The sequence below is a fragment of the Leptinotarsa decemlineata genome, unplaced genomic scaffold (assembly GCF_025532065.1).
Source record: "Leptinotarsa decemlineata unplaced genomic scaffold, Ldec_3_MD MMD2_tig00001621_RagTag_RagTag, whole genome shotgun sequence".
NCBI lineage: Eukaryota > Metazoa > Arthropoda > Insecta > Coleoptera > Chrysomelidae > Leptinotarsa > Leptinotarsa decemlineata.
In genome coordinates, this window is record NW_027412566.1 from 2,036,691 (window position 1) to 2,052,250 (window position 15,560).

Genomic DNA, 15,560 nt, shown 5'->3' on the forward strand with positions numbered 1-15,560 from the left:
GCCAAAATGTAATGCAGTTGTAGGCAATGGAAGTGTTTCATATATTCATCATAGAAATTTAATTATTTATTCATTTACGTACTTGCCATAATACAATGAACATTATACAATCAATATAGCTGCTATTCTTATTAGCTAAACTGAGCATTTTAGTGCTGGTTTTATTTGAGCCATAGCTAGGGAACTTTAAACAACTCCGACACTCTGGTTCTTCTTGAATTTACATTGAAGTTGATCATTTATGTTACAAATGAACAGTTCATATCACCATTTATAACTTTATGAAGAAGTCTTAGATCAATTTCAGCTCGGCTCTGCTCCTAAGTAGATAAATTAAGAAGAAGCAGAATGTCTGAGTACTCATAGTCTCAGATATCCGAGCTCAAATGCACATGATCTCAGAAATTTGTTTTGTACATTCTCAATTATAGACATATCTGTCTGATATAGAGGACTCCATATCACGCAATTATTTTCCAAGACCGAGCGTACCAAAGAACAGTACAATATTTTGAAGGTGTTTATAGAAAATTTATCTGTGGATCGTTGAACAAATCCCAATAATTTGAGTGATTTAGATATAATGTGATCAATATGGCCTTTAAAGGTTACTTTGCTATCAAACAACACACCCAAGTCCCGAACGCTGTTAGTCAATGTTTGAAAATGCTCTTGAAAATGTTATAGTTATGTTCATAGAATTGAATTAAAAATAGTTATGAACTAGTAACGAAATTATCACAGGAACATTTTCACAACTAACTTATAAAAAATATTTTCCTATGAATAAATTGTTTTGTACCAGTTTCATAGCTCTTTTCTATAAGGTTTATATAATCTTCATATAACTATTTCAAGCTCATTTCATAACTGCTTTCTATTGCTTTAATGAAATTACCTTATTGGAATGCTCCCAATCATAATATTGTTTTTATAACCATATTGTCACTTTGATGATAATTTCCCAACTATTTTATAGTTGGGGAAAGTGGTTACCCTTCGTACAGTTTTTAGATTTAATTTTTTTTTCTTCATGACTAATTGTTGAATTCATCAACTTCATGTACCAGAGTGTAACAAATATATTGTAATTTATTTACTACAATTTATATATTTCAATTGAAGATGAACCAGCTGACATTGACTTCAGTCAGGTTTATGTTTGACTAGCATCCCGAAAACTATATACCTGATAATGTCGTGTACCTAATATTGGTCATTGTAAAAAAATAAGAAAAGTGGTTCGTTTAGATGAAGATCCACGTGACCTAGTTTTTCAATTTAACGAATAAGAAAAGTTTATTATTGATTGAAATTCTTTGATTTAGGTGGAGTACCATGTATATATACCATCAAATCAGTAACTCAAAACTCCTTTGAAATTTGGCGTTTATAATCGATGGAAGAAGCTTCTTAGCCAGAACATCCCGATTTATCCAAACTATACGTGAGAAAACCTATCTTCATAAAAGCACTTTTGTAGGAATCTATAACTTTGAAAGTAGTCCGACTCTGCCGCAATACCATCACTTCTAAAACTAAGTGTTTCTCAACAGTTTTATGGGGTAACATAGAAGCTGAAATACGTTAAAATGCTTGCTATTGATACTGAATTATTTTATAGAATGGCGCCATTTTAAAATGATAGAGTTTCGGAATACTGACATTAGATGAGTTGAAAATATGATTTATGAGATTATATTATTTGGAACAAACTGAGTTGAGTTTGAGACTAGAAAATGAATACATCGACACAGTGAACTTTTGTAGTAATCACTTTTTTTGCAATAATTGAAGAGTTTTAGGAAAATTTTATGGTAACTGCCACAATTTTTATGAAACTCTTTTGTAGTGTTTGAAAAAAAGCCGTACAAAATATTAACAGAGACTATAATGTTTATGAAACGGTGCCAATTTCCAATTTATAGCTGAGCTAAAAGCAAATTGAAAACATTTCTGGGAGAAATACAGTTTTATAATTTGTTTCCGAACCGTTTTCACTATGGAAAATGGCAAAAAATCCATTATTGAAAACAACTGAAAAACCAAAATGAAATAATGAAGTGTATATTCAAGCAGAATCACAATGACCCTAAAATCAACTCGTGTATTCGGCGATCTAAAAGTAATTAGAATGAAAAATTCAATAGAAAATTTAATTTATCATAGAGTTGTCAAATTTTACAAGGACCTACCAGATGGTCCAACACATTTTAATACACAAAAATTCAAAATATTTCAAAAGCTGTTCATATCTTTTGAACTCTTTACAGTTTATTCAGTGTGACCCATTTTTAATGGAAAACTCCCCTAAAATTTGAAGTTGTAAACCGATTTTAATAATTTTTTTTCAAATGTCAAGTACTAAAAGGTCTACCTTGGGACAAAATTTGAAATGTTTATCGAAGTTTCAGGGCATTCTACGATATTTTTTCTTAGTCAAAAATCGGGATTTTTTATTAGAGATTTTTTAATTGATAAAATCACTATGCCACTGGATTCAGAGTGCCTCTAAATAGGTGTGACTAAAATTTCATGGAGAAATATTCATTATTAACAAAGTTGTGACAACTCAAAAATTCGAAATCTCACACAGCTAACAGTCACAAAAAACACCCTATATCAACAGATATAGCCATGAGAATATTTTATTTATAATTTCAACAATGAAGTGCCGCCAGATGAAAAAAAAATAGCGTAAATATTTTTAATGAAAATAACGGAATTACATTCAAGTTTTCACGCAAATTAACTAAAGCTAAGACCCAATATTTCAATTTGAATCTTAGTTGCCATGGAAATTATATTATAGTTTGACACTTGTGAAAGATTTAAGTGTACTGTCAACAATATCCACCTTACAGTTCTTCGAATTATTTTGTGTCATGGCTGCAAGATTGAGCGTGAGAGAGAAAATTGAAATTGAACGCCTTTCGGGAGATGACATTAGAAGTGCTAGAGGGGTTTTGTAGAGTATTTAATGAGAGACATCCAGATCGTCCTCGTATTAGCTGCGGTACGGTAAATAAAATAAATAAAATATTCAATGAAACCTGTGCAGTATCAAAAATGATGTTAAAAAGTAATCCTGTACAAAGACGAAACAGGAATGACAGGAATGATCAAATCATTTTAGATTATTTCGGAAATAATCCTAATGCCAGTATAAGGAATGCCACTTTAGATTTGAATATTTCACGAAAAACTATTCGGAAATGTCTCAAGGCGAAGAATATTAAACCTTTCAAACCAAAATTTTTACACACACTTCAAGAAGGCGACGAAGCAAAACGCCTGAAATATTGTTTATGGGCCCAAGGGGAATATTTAAACAGTAGAAATTTACTAAAAAATATTTTATATACCGACGAAGCCACTTTCACTACAAATGGAGTAGTGTCATCACAGAATTGTCGCTATTCTAATCCTAACTAAGTAATAGACTGTAAAAGCCAGTATTCCCAAAAAATCAACGTCTGGTGTGGGATATTGAACGAACGAATTATTGGTCCTTTCTTTTTTGAGGAAAACAATAATGCGCAGAGGATTCTAGAATTTTTAAACACAGAGTTTTGGGATGCTATTCACGAGCTGTGCCAATCAATGAACGATCAAATTTAATTGTCCAGTTAGATGGGTGTTCAGTTCATTATGCCAGAGTTGTGAGGCAATGGCTTAACGAACATTTTCCAAACCGATGGATAGGCCGTGGTAGTCCGTTTATAGAGTGGCCACCCAGATCTCCAGACCTCACAGTTTTGGACTTTTTTCTCTGGGGACTTCTCACACAAAAGGTTTACAAAAACAGCTCAAGAGATAGAAATGAACTTTGTGCAAGAATTCGACAGGTATGTGCAGGTATTAGCCCTCAAGAACTAAGGAACCTAATCAGAAACATTCTTAAGCGCTACAACACATGTATCGAAATACGTGGTGGATTAGTAGAGGCTACTAGAATATGAGTTAGAATTAATTGTTGCACTGAATCGAAACATTTCAATAATTAATTATTAGTTACGTTTATTAAAATTTTTTGCTTCATTGTTAGTTGAATTGTGTGAATGTTATTCCGTTATTTTCATTAAAAATATTTACGCAATTTGTTTTTTTTTTTCATCTGTGACTGTTAGCTGTGTGAGTTTTCGAATTTTTGAGTTGTCATAGCTTCGTTAATAATGAATATTTTTCATGAAATTTTAGTCACACCTGTTTAGAAGCACTCTGAATCCAGTGGCGTAGTGATTTTTTTCAACAAAAAAATCGCTAATAAAAAATACCGATTTTCGACTAAGAAAAAATATCGTAGTATGCCCTGAAACTTTAATAAACATTTCAAATTTTTTCCCAAGGTAGACCTTTCAGTAGTTGACATTAATAACAAAATATCAAAATCGATTTACAACTTCAAATTTTAGGGGGGTGTTTCCATTAAAAATGGGTCACACTGTATATTTCAAACTGTTTCCATGATGACATAGGTATGAAAACAATTACAGGTTTCTTCAAAATTTCCAAAAATCTATTCGTATTTGAATATTCCTGAAAGATAATTGAACAGTTGTACCAATCCTATAATTATCGATAACAATCAATTTCCACGTATTGAATTTTGTTGAAAATTCATCGTGGACAAAACATTGAAATTATTCGAAAAAAGTGTCATCCTTCATTAGTATTATATTCAAAATATTCCTCTTTCTTCCTTTTAAAATTCAAAAATGTTCATTTTGAGTCTTATACACTCACTATTTGGGGATCAGCCAATGAATTCACAATAAAACCTGTACAAAATGAAACTATTGAATGCATTAGATCACAAACAACAAGAGAACAAACAGAAATTTTGTTGTTTCATTCATTTAGTAACAAATGCATCAAAAATTTCAAACCTAATTTCCATATAAATCAATAATATTCATAGTCTGAACACAGGACAAATGAAATTATCCACAGTAAATAATTTCGAATCTAATTTCGAACAGAAATGAATTTATCATGATGGAATTATAATGAATAATACAATTCCTGGAGAAATAACAAATATGTAACGGCTCCCAAATTCAAAAATCATTCAAGAAAGTATTTGTTGAATTAAATTGGAAATACAGGGTAATATTTGATATGGATAATTTCACATATGACTGTTTGCTCATATTGATTATACTACTCGTGTATTTTTATTCAATTATTTGTAATTAAAAAAAATATTTCAGTTTTCAATGCCTATTAATAAACTTATGGTTCAATATCAATTACATGTGTTTTTTTGTTCAATATTTCATTATTTTGTTGAGATTGTGGCTTTACTTAATCCAGTTAATCCTCAGTAAAAACCAGTTAATGCTTCTTGGAATGATACATACAATACAATTCAATTCAGAAATTATAATAGACATCAAATGCTACCTTCCATAATGATGTGACATATTTGCATCCAGAATAAAAGTTTCTATCGACGTCCTTAATATTTATGTCTTGGGAAGAAAAAAATCTGTTCGGAGGTTAACGGAAACGTCGGTTGCTAATAGAATATTAATTATAACAAACTACCCTGGGCGGAATTTGACGTGGTTCGAGGGAAAACCAAGTTAAGAAGTTACCGTTAAAAGTTTCTTGACGAGGAAAAAATCTCGGAAAGAACGAAAAGTTAATGGGAAGCCACGTCAATGAAGACCTCCAGGAAAGACATGAGTCGTGTGCTAATTTATATTTGATGTTTCAATACTGAACATTACACAAATAACAGTGGTTCATACTTTTCGAATTTTTCAGTTCTCAATTATATACCTAGGTAATTTAGGGTGTGAAAAGTTTTAAAGACGAGCTTTTGATTGAACTGAAAGCTTTGAATTTTTCAACAAGTTTGAAGAACGGATATTGAATTTTTGAAGAACCCCAATTTTCATACTATAATTGGAAGAATTATATTGATAATGAAATATTACCAACTGAATCAAATTTACGTTATTGCAAAATTGGTTCAGTTGGTTCATTGCATTTCGTTCATATTCTAAAAGATTTTTCCACACATGTTAGCAATATTCTCGAATATTCATTCGTCAAATTTGAAAGCAACCATATAAATGAAATAATATAATTTTTGATAACGAACAGATTTGCGACAGAAGAGTATTACTCAAATCAATCATTTACTTTTGGCTTGCGTCGGATGTAAAAACTTGTCTGATACAAAATCAAAAATTCTGATCTCTTTACTCTAGATCTGCAAGCTGTAGAAAATCGAAAACCGATAAAAGCGGTTGAATTAGGAATAAGTTGCCCGTTGCTCATAGCTCATTCAGGAGACGCTTTAAATTTAGGAAAGTCCTATTAGTTTCGGAAAATCTCGCAAAGAACCGAAATTTGCTTAATTCACTTTCAATTTTTACAAGCTTTATATTAGCTCCACCTGTTTATATGTATATATGTATGTTTGTATGCATGTATGCTTGTATGTACGTTTACTTGTAACTCCCAAGCTTAGGATCTGTATTGACAGAATTATCGACATTATTATTGATTGATCTATTCGTGGGCAGATGGCGCTGTAACCTCCTTGATAGGTTGTTCAAAAAAAATCAAAATACAAAATGGATTTTAAGAATTATAAGTGATTTCACAGATTTTCAATGTGACGTTTCACCTAACGGAAACCTTTACTAATTTCATTTTTTAGTATGGACCTGAATGAGAAATCACATATTATAAGTTTGCCGTTTTGACAACTTGCTAGTTCCTCACAAATAATTGTTATTTTCTTTACTTCAAAACATCATCTGAATGAGCTATGAAATGGGCAACTTTTTCGTAATTCAACTGATCGTGTATCTCTTATAATTTTCGATTTTCTTAGCACACATTTAGGACGCATTGAATATGCATGCGAGACATATTTTGAAGGATCAGATTTCTTCGAATGATTTTATTATTTATCGAAACTATTATCGTGGCTGCTTCAAAGAATATAATCGTTGTCTTGCTGATCGTTGTCAGTAGGATGAGCATTATCAGAAACAGCATGAGTGCTATGGAATATTTTTTTGGCTCATTAATGTTTTAATACATACGAGGTATGTTGAAAAAATAAGGTGAATTTTTTTTCTGAGAATATTTATTTATTCATCAGTTTCTGTTTTGTCCCATTCGAAGTAGTCCTTCTAGTGGTCTATCTCAGTAGTCTTCCAGTCCTAAAAGTTGATATGTTTGGTATGTTTTCATCTCATAAATCGTCGCAAAAATGCCGTCCCCTCATGTCTCCTCAATTATGGAAATGGAAAACTGTTACAGAGGGTCGAATCTGGTGGATACGGTGGCTGAAGCATGATCCCGGTGTTGTTTTTTTTTCTGACAAAAAAATCTTACCATCTGACCTAAAAAACCACTCACCATACAAACTAATCGGCTTCTTTGAGAAGCTGATAGAAAGTACGAAGCCCGCAAAATTCGAATAATCACTTTGTTTTTGCAACAAACCTCGTACTAGTAATATTATGGTCTTGGCAATATAACGATTCTGGGTTGACATGGCAATTCTGGTCTCTATAGATTTTGAGCTACAGTGAATATGGTATTCCTCAACACCAAGTTTTTCCCAATTGACTCGCACGTGAGTGACACTGACACTGTATGTTAATTCGAGGCAGTCATTCAACTATCCAATCCATCAGCACCAATAGCATTTGAGAGGAACTAATTGTAATTTAAGGTCTGGTATTGCTGGTATTTCAATGGCCACAAAATAAATAACCAAGAAAGGAATTTCTGGCAAAAACATAACAATCTGCACTGATAGAAGACAAGCCCTATTAGCCTTGAACATACAACGTGTTACCTCAGGACTAGTACTAGAGTGCCACCAAGATTTAGCCAAAGCCTCGGTAAATACTGACATTATCCTGAAATGTATTAAAGGGCATTGCCGAGTCTTTAGCAAGGAAGCGGCTGGACTAAGAATTTCAGGACCCAGTGACCTATGGCCTGATGACTTCGACCATTGCGGAATTAGCCAAATGTCACACTCATGCTCAATCCCTAAAGAGATGGGATGGAATCAAAGGATGCTGTCTTGCCAGGATCACCCTAGACGACCCTGGGAATCTGGCGATGAAGAAATATCTGGAAATGACCAGAAAAAACCTATGCTCAACAGTAGGATTTCTGACTGGCTGTCAACTAAGGAAACACCTCCAGAGTTATCGTCATGAAGAGAGTGTGTGTTCGGCGAGTCTTGGCCTACACCTGCCGATATAAAGGAGATGTCTTCCAGTGACCTCTCTGGAAAGGACAGGATGGATGATAATCTAGGAGGACAACTCCTGGGGAGGATGTAAAATGTGTCACATGTGGCCTAAGTGCTGTAGGCCTACACTCACCCTCCCTACTATATAGATACAGAAACTGAACGTCTGGTATAGCATTGTTTCAAAGGCTCCTATGTGCTCTCAAGAAAGTATCAGCAATACTAGCCGAGTAAAATTTACAGCCATCTTACTTAGACACTGAACATTACGTCTTCTATTGCCCTCTTCATATGCCATTTGAGAAGATTGTCCAGTTGAAACCAAAAATACAATCAGTTGAGAAGGGCTAAAGTCTATCCAACATTTGGCAGCTTATAGTTTTGTTATTGAAAATTCTTTCCACTGTAAGGTTATTTCAAAAACTTCTATTATCTTGAAATCAAGGCCTTTTTTATTTAAGTTATCCAATCATTTCACGTTGTTTTGCCTTGAAGACAGTAAGTAGCTGCACGAAATGCGTGGCAACTATAACGGCAACAGAGATAACGTAGAATTCAAATACAAAAATTACAATTCTCTTACTGAATAATACACGTCCCGAATTTGTTGCAACCTTAGTAAAGGTAAAATTTATGTTAAACCGATTATTGAATGAATGGAATTATTCATTGTGAGTGATTACAAATGAAACTATATTGAAACTCAATGGGTTTTACAGCCGGTTGTGAGAATGGTTGTTCTGGTCATGGTCAGTGTACTCTTGAAGAAGGCCTCTACAAGTGTGTTTGCATTCAGGGATGGGCTGGATCTGATTGCAGTATATCCTTGGAACAGGACTGTCAGGATGATTTAGACAACGATAATGGTGAGTAATATTGGTGTAGCATGTGAACTGAACTGAAAACTTACGAAAAATATTTTTCGTTTCGTTTCAAAGAAAGGTTTTGACTTGTACTTTCCCATCTTCATACGTAAAATGTAGGGAAGTTTCAATGGAATAATAATAATAATAATGATAATATGCTTTATTGCCCAAAGAACCGTAGGTCTCATTGACAAAGCTGCAAATTTTGTTCGGTCTCCCTACAACGATATTCAGAATAATAAAAATTCAGTATACCATACCATACAGTATACAAGTAATACCATAAAATAAATTAGAGAGAACTGTCCTCATAAATATAAACAATCAAAGGGTCCACCACAACGTAAATCTTTTCCTAATTTCCGAAATTCACAGTTATCGTCTGAAATTTCCATATGGCCAGGTAGAAGATTGAACATGTTGGAACCATTATAATATATAGAGTCTTTGACTGAAGTAGTATCTGTTATGGGTAATCTTTTGGCTCATTAGCTTGACGATGGGCATAATTATTGGATTAGCCGCTAAATATATTTAGCGGCTAATCCGCGACCGATAATTTTAGACCCGGAACACAAAATTACGAAACCGCTTATATTTTATCATCACGAGAAGTTCAATCACCATGGACAGTACACTGTATTCGATAGCATGAGACAAAAGTTTTGGATACTTCAAATGCGACAAGCTATCCGCAGTTGCTGGGCAAACTGTCCAAAGTGTAAGAACAGAAAATTCTTGCCGAAACCTCCAATTATATATCAGTGCATAATTGTCAATCGAACATACTCTTTCTGAAATGAATATTCCGAAGACTGTCAAAATTTGATGTAGTTCAAACGAGGGTTTGCATGGGTCTCCACTTCTGTCATTGCACATGAATCTTATATTTCGTTTCTGAATGATAAAAACAGTCTGCAATTGAGTTTTGCAACATACTTCCCAGGAAAAAATTCATACTTTATATGAGATTCAATGAATGAGAAATAAGCCGAGTAAGTGTTGAAAAAATAAGTTCGTCATGAGTTATTCTCACTGTAAAACTCCCTTCGAATTTATTGTAAATTTTCACCTCAAAAAATTCTGAATTATTTCAGCTTTCAGTCATCTCGTCTGCGACCGTTGTTGTTAATGGTATGTTGTCAATAAAGCAGCGAAATAACATTGAGTTTGTATATGTATATCAAAAAAAGTATCGGGCCCAGTATTGAAACTTGTGGCATACCTCAGAAAGTATTATTCAATTTCAAAATGAAATATTCATGAAAATATATAGATCATGCAGAGAACTAACTTTCAGACACTAACTAAAAGAAGAAACCTCTCGCAGTGACTTCTTCCATATAAACATTGAATTACAAAAAAGAAAAATGAATTTAGGTCCGGTTCTGGCAGAAATAAGTATCACTTACCTTTTACCAGCTCCGATAATTTTGGCTTTAAAGTCTTACAATTCAATAAAATTTGAAAGTTTTTTGAGTATAGTTAGACAAAGTAGAGTCTGTGCATCATTACGATTGCAGTAAGTAATCCAAAACATTTATTTGTTGTTAAAGGAACGTCCAAGTACACACACCGGGACAATCAAGGTTATTTAAGTTACTCCCTGCAGCGAGCATACGGCCGCTGAACAGGGCCGCAATCAGTACAAATAAATGTTATTAACCACAACATGATATCGCCCGGAGAAGGGACTTCTGACTACAGGAGTACCCAAGAAGTAACCCCATCTCAGACTATCACACAAAATCAACGAAATCCATCATATTCTTCAGTCGTCAACACGCCACTATTAACATTTCCCACAAAGTACCAGGCCATCGTTTTCAATGCAGTTGATGGGATCAAACTTGAAAAATATCTGATTTCCCTCGGATCGATTATTCAACCAAAAAATATCTTATTTTCCTCAAGAATTTCGAACAATCGAATCTGTATATATTTGTCAAGCAGAGAAATCGTAGATGAATTCATTGATACACACAATGGAATAATTAATATTGATGATTTACAAGTGAAAGCCAGGAAACTAGTCACCCCCAGTCAGAGATTACTCCTATCCAATGTATGCCCTACTATCCCTCATGATATACTGGACAAAGAACTACGAAAATATGGAATCAACCCTATGTCACCAATATCATTTCTGAGAATAGGCTCTTCAAAACCTGAGTTCAAACACATCCTTAGCTTTCGACGTTCCTTATATATCTCCCAACCACAAAACCCTATACCAGACTCAATCCTCATCACCTTTGACGATAATACATATCGAATATTTCTGTCGCAAGACACACATACGTGCTTCAACTGCAGACAGTCTGGTCACATTGCAGCTAATTGTACTGTAAGCTCATTAGAAACGGAAGGTAATCAACAGCCTGAAATAACTGAGAATACGGATCGTGTCCTAGACACAAACCAACCTGAACACGAAATCCAATCAACATCTACACAAATTGAATCAACAAAACAAATCAGTATATTAGACGTTGAAATAACTGAACAATCTAGTACATCATCCAAACGCACCATCTCTGAAGTGTTAACTCCCCCACCCCAAACAGACAACTCAAAAGAAAACTTCACAAAGCCAGACAGAATACCAAAGAAGAGTAAAACAGATCTACAAAATATCAAGGAAATTCGCGAAATGATGCTTCCCACTAAAACGGAATTCGAGAAGAACTCAGCCGCTTTCACCCTCAACTTCGAACAGGTCACCGACTTCTTTGAAAATGTATATGGCTGTGCCGATCCTCTTAGTGTGGCAAAAACCTATACTAAGGATATCCCAAACCTCTTGACAATTTTGACTCAAATCTACCCATACTTTACAGCTCGTAAAATGAAATCTAGGTGTTCCAAACTGAAACAAAAAATATTAAAACAACTAGAATTAGAATCACTCAACCTAGAACTAGATGCAGATACCGATTCTTCACAAGAAACATTCTGATCTAAAATTCAACATTTTACAGTGGAATATTAATGGATTTTATATCCATTACGAAATGTTCACAAAAATTTTACATGAACAAAATCCCTCCATAATTAATATTCAGGAAACACATTTCAAAGGAAAACATGCACATAAATTTCGAGACTACATATGCTTTCATAAAAATCGACCAGACCAACATATAGCAAGTGGAGGAGTAGCCATTTATGTAAACAGCAAACACGAACCACAAGCCATACCTTTAAATACCTGCTTAGAAGCTGTAGCAATATCCATATCATCACCAAAAAAATTACAAATATGCAATATATATATTCCACCAAATAAAGATATCAGCTCTAGCGATCTTAGGAATTTGATTAATCAAATCCCAACACCCAGAATAATACTAGGGGACTTCAATGCTCATAACCCCATATGGGGATCTACGGGACCTAATGCTAAGGGACGAATAGTAGAGAGTATCATAACAGAACTGAACCTGAATATTCTCAACGATGGAAATGACACAAGGTTCGACTCACATACAGGAAACTCCTCGGCCATAGATCTATCTCTGTGTGACCCATCCATATCGGTGGAATCTTCATGGGAGGTGTTACCTTTCTTATATGGAAGCGACCATTACCCTATTAAAATAAACATTGAGGACAATAACGAAATATCTAAGAGTACACCTTTCCTGAAATGGAACCTGAAACACGCAAATTGGCAAACATACTCCGATACAATACAGAAAAGCATAAATGAACTGCAAACATTACACAACAATGCAAGCATAGATGAGACTGTTGAGAAATTCTCAAAAATGATCATCGAAGTAGCAGAAACATGTATAGGTAAAACAAAACTCTTAAAAAATCACAAACCCTTACCATGGTGGAACAAGGAGTGCGAAGAAGCAATGACATCATCTAAAAAGGCATTCAACAAGTTGAAAAGGCAAAAAACTACAGAAAATCTTCTAGACTTCAGACAGAAACGGGCCAGAATGCGATACGTAACAAAGCATAGCAGAAAGGAAGCGTGGAAAAAATTTACTTCAGATATCAATAGCTCAACACCTATGAGCACTATGTGGAAAAAGGTACGACAAATGTCTGGAATTAAACCACAAAAGAATATAAATGCTCTTGTACACGATAATAAAACCTTCTCGTCTAATGAAGATATAGCAGAAATATTAGCGGAGAACTATGAACTGCACTCAAGTGATCTAAACTATACAGATACCTTTAGATCTCTAAAAATCGCCGAAGAAAGAATCCCAATTGACCATGGAGAAAATAAGGAATCCCCCCTGAACCTTCCCTTAACCATGGATGAACTCAATGAGTCTCTGAACTGCACTAAAAACACAAGTCCAGGCCCAGACAATATACTTTTGATTTTCATACGTAATCTACCAGAAAATGCAAAACTTTATCTACTAGAGATTTACAACTTCATATGGACTACAAACACGTTCCCACGCAATTGGTCTGAAGCAATCATCATTCCCATTTTGAAACCTCAGAAAGCAAAAACTGACCCAGAATCTTATCGACCAATTTCTCTCACGTGTGTTATGTGCAAAATCCTCGAAAAAATAATTAATAATAGACTTATGTGGTATCTAGAAATGAATAATTTACTCATACCTGAACAGAGTGGATTTCGCAAAAATAGATCCACACTTGACAACCTAGTGGATGTAGAATCCTACATCCATGAAGGTTTTGCAAACGGGCAAGACTGTATAGCTGTCTTCTTCGATATATCGAAAGCATATGACACAGCCTGGCGCTATGATATTATCAGAACTCTACATAAATGGGATATTAAAGGAAATATGTTGATATTTATTGAAAATTTCCTCAAAAATCGATATTTCAGAGTACGCGTTAACGGTGTCAATTCATCCATGAAAACCCAGCAGAACGGATTACCACAAGGATCTGTTCTCAGCGTAACACTTTTTCTTGTAGCGATCAACCAAATACTTAACAACTGCAAACAACCAGTAAAAGCAAGACTCTACGCAGACGACCTTGTTATGTTTATGAAAGGTAAGAACACCCACTCGATGGAATACAACCTACAGAGAGCGCTAAACTCCATTAAAGATTGGTCGGACTCAGTGGGACTACAATTTTCTCCACAAAAAACTAAATGTATGTTTTTTTCCAAAAGGAAAACTGAGCATGAGCCAGAACTGAAACTTTATGCAAGCTCGCTGGAATATGTTGACAATCTAAAATTCTTAGGTATGACTTTTGACCGCAAATTAAATTGGAAAACACATATCAGAAATCTGAAATCATCCTGCCAAAACGGGCTCAACCTCATGAAAACGCTGGCAAACAAAAGTTGGGGAGCAGATTACATATGCCTGATGAGAATATATAAAGCACTGATACGATCCAAAATTGACTACGGGTGTATAGTTTATAATTCAGCTAAAAAATCAGTTTTGAGAGAACTTGATGTCATTCATAACACAGCAATCAGAATCGCCACCGGAGCATTCTGCTCCAGTCCCGTAACCAGCCTGCACTGCGAGACCGGTGAACCCTCATTATATTACAGAAGGCAATATCTTAGTCTCATTTATGCATCCACGATATCAACTAATGAAAAGAATCCTGTTTATCAAAATGTATTTTCTGACCGATTTAAAATGGTGTATAACCAGAAGAAAAATACAGATCTTCCATTCTATGAAAGACTGAATAGATACCTTCATACACTTCAATTCCAATTTCCAGACACCTACCCAAGTGAAACTATTACACCTCCGCCTTGGACAGTAAAGCTGCCAGATTGTAACAAATCATTAATTCGTTTCAATAAAACCGAAACAAACCAAACAGTCATCAAGAAAAACTTCCATCAAATAATGAGTCACTTCCAAGAATATAATCACATATACACAGATGCTTCAAAAACAGAAAATGGAACTGCCGCAGCTTTTACCACCGCGTCTGGATATAACTCATGCCACAAGCTCTCTAAGGCCTCCTCAGTTTTCTCGGGAGAACTAACTGCCATCCTCAAAGCTTTAGAATATACAAGGTCCCACGACAATGGAAAAACAGTTATCATTACAGATTCCCTCAGCGCAATGACCGCAATATCTCAACTCTATCCCTCACATCCGATCCTCATCCTTATTAAAAAAGAACTCCATCATCTTCAACAACAGTATAAAACGACTCACTTCGTATGGGTACCATCACACATGGATATAAAGGGAAACGAAATAGCCGATCGATTAGCTAGAGATGCAACTGATATTGACGAACTTCACACAATAACCAGAACTGCCAAATCTGACCTCAAACAAATATTCAAAGAGATGATTATCAATGCGTGGCAAGCTGAATGGAACCTCTCCAAATCGAAATTGGCCGAAGTAAAAAAGACCGTACTCCCTCGAAAAATATATTCCTTGGAAAGAAAACAACAAACCATAGTCACTAGACTACGCCTTGGACACACCCGCATCACACAC

General features: G+C 34.6%; 1 protein-coding gene across 4 annotated transcripts in view; it reads left to right on the forward strand.

The window, feature by feature from the left end:
* Ten-a (Teneurin-a transmembrane protein) overlaps positions 1-15,560 on the forward strand; it is a 928,723-nt gene that overhangs the window by 823,438 nt on the left and 89,725 nt on the right. For all 4 annotated transcript variants that reach the window (XM_074176153.1, XM_074176154.1, XM_074176155.1 and 1 more), the window contains one exon: positions 8,959-9,105. In XM_074176153.1, coding sequence (XP_074032254.1) covers positions 8,959-9,105 — 147 coding nt within the window. The remainder of the gene's footprint in view (positions 1-8,958; positions 9,106-15,560) is intronic.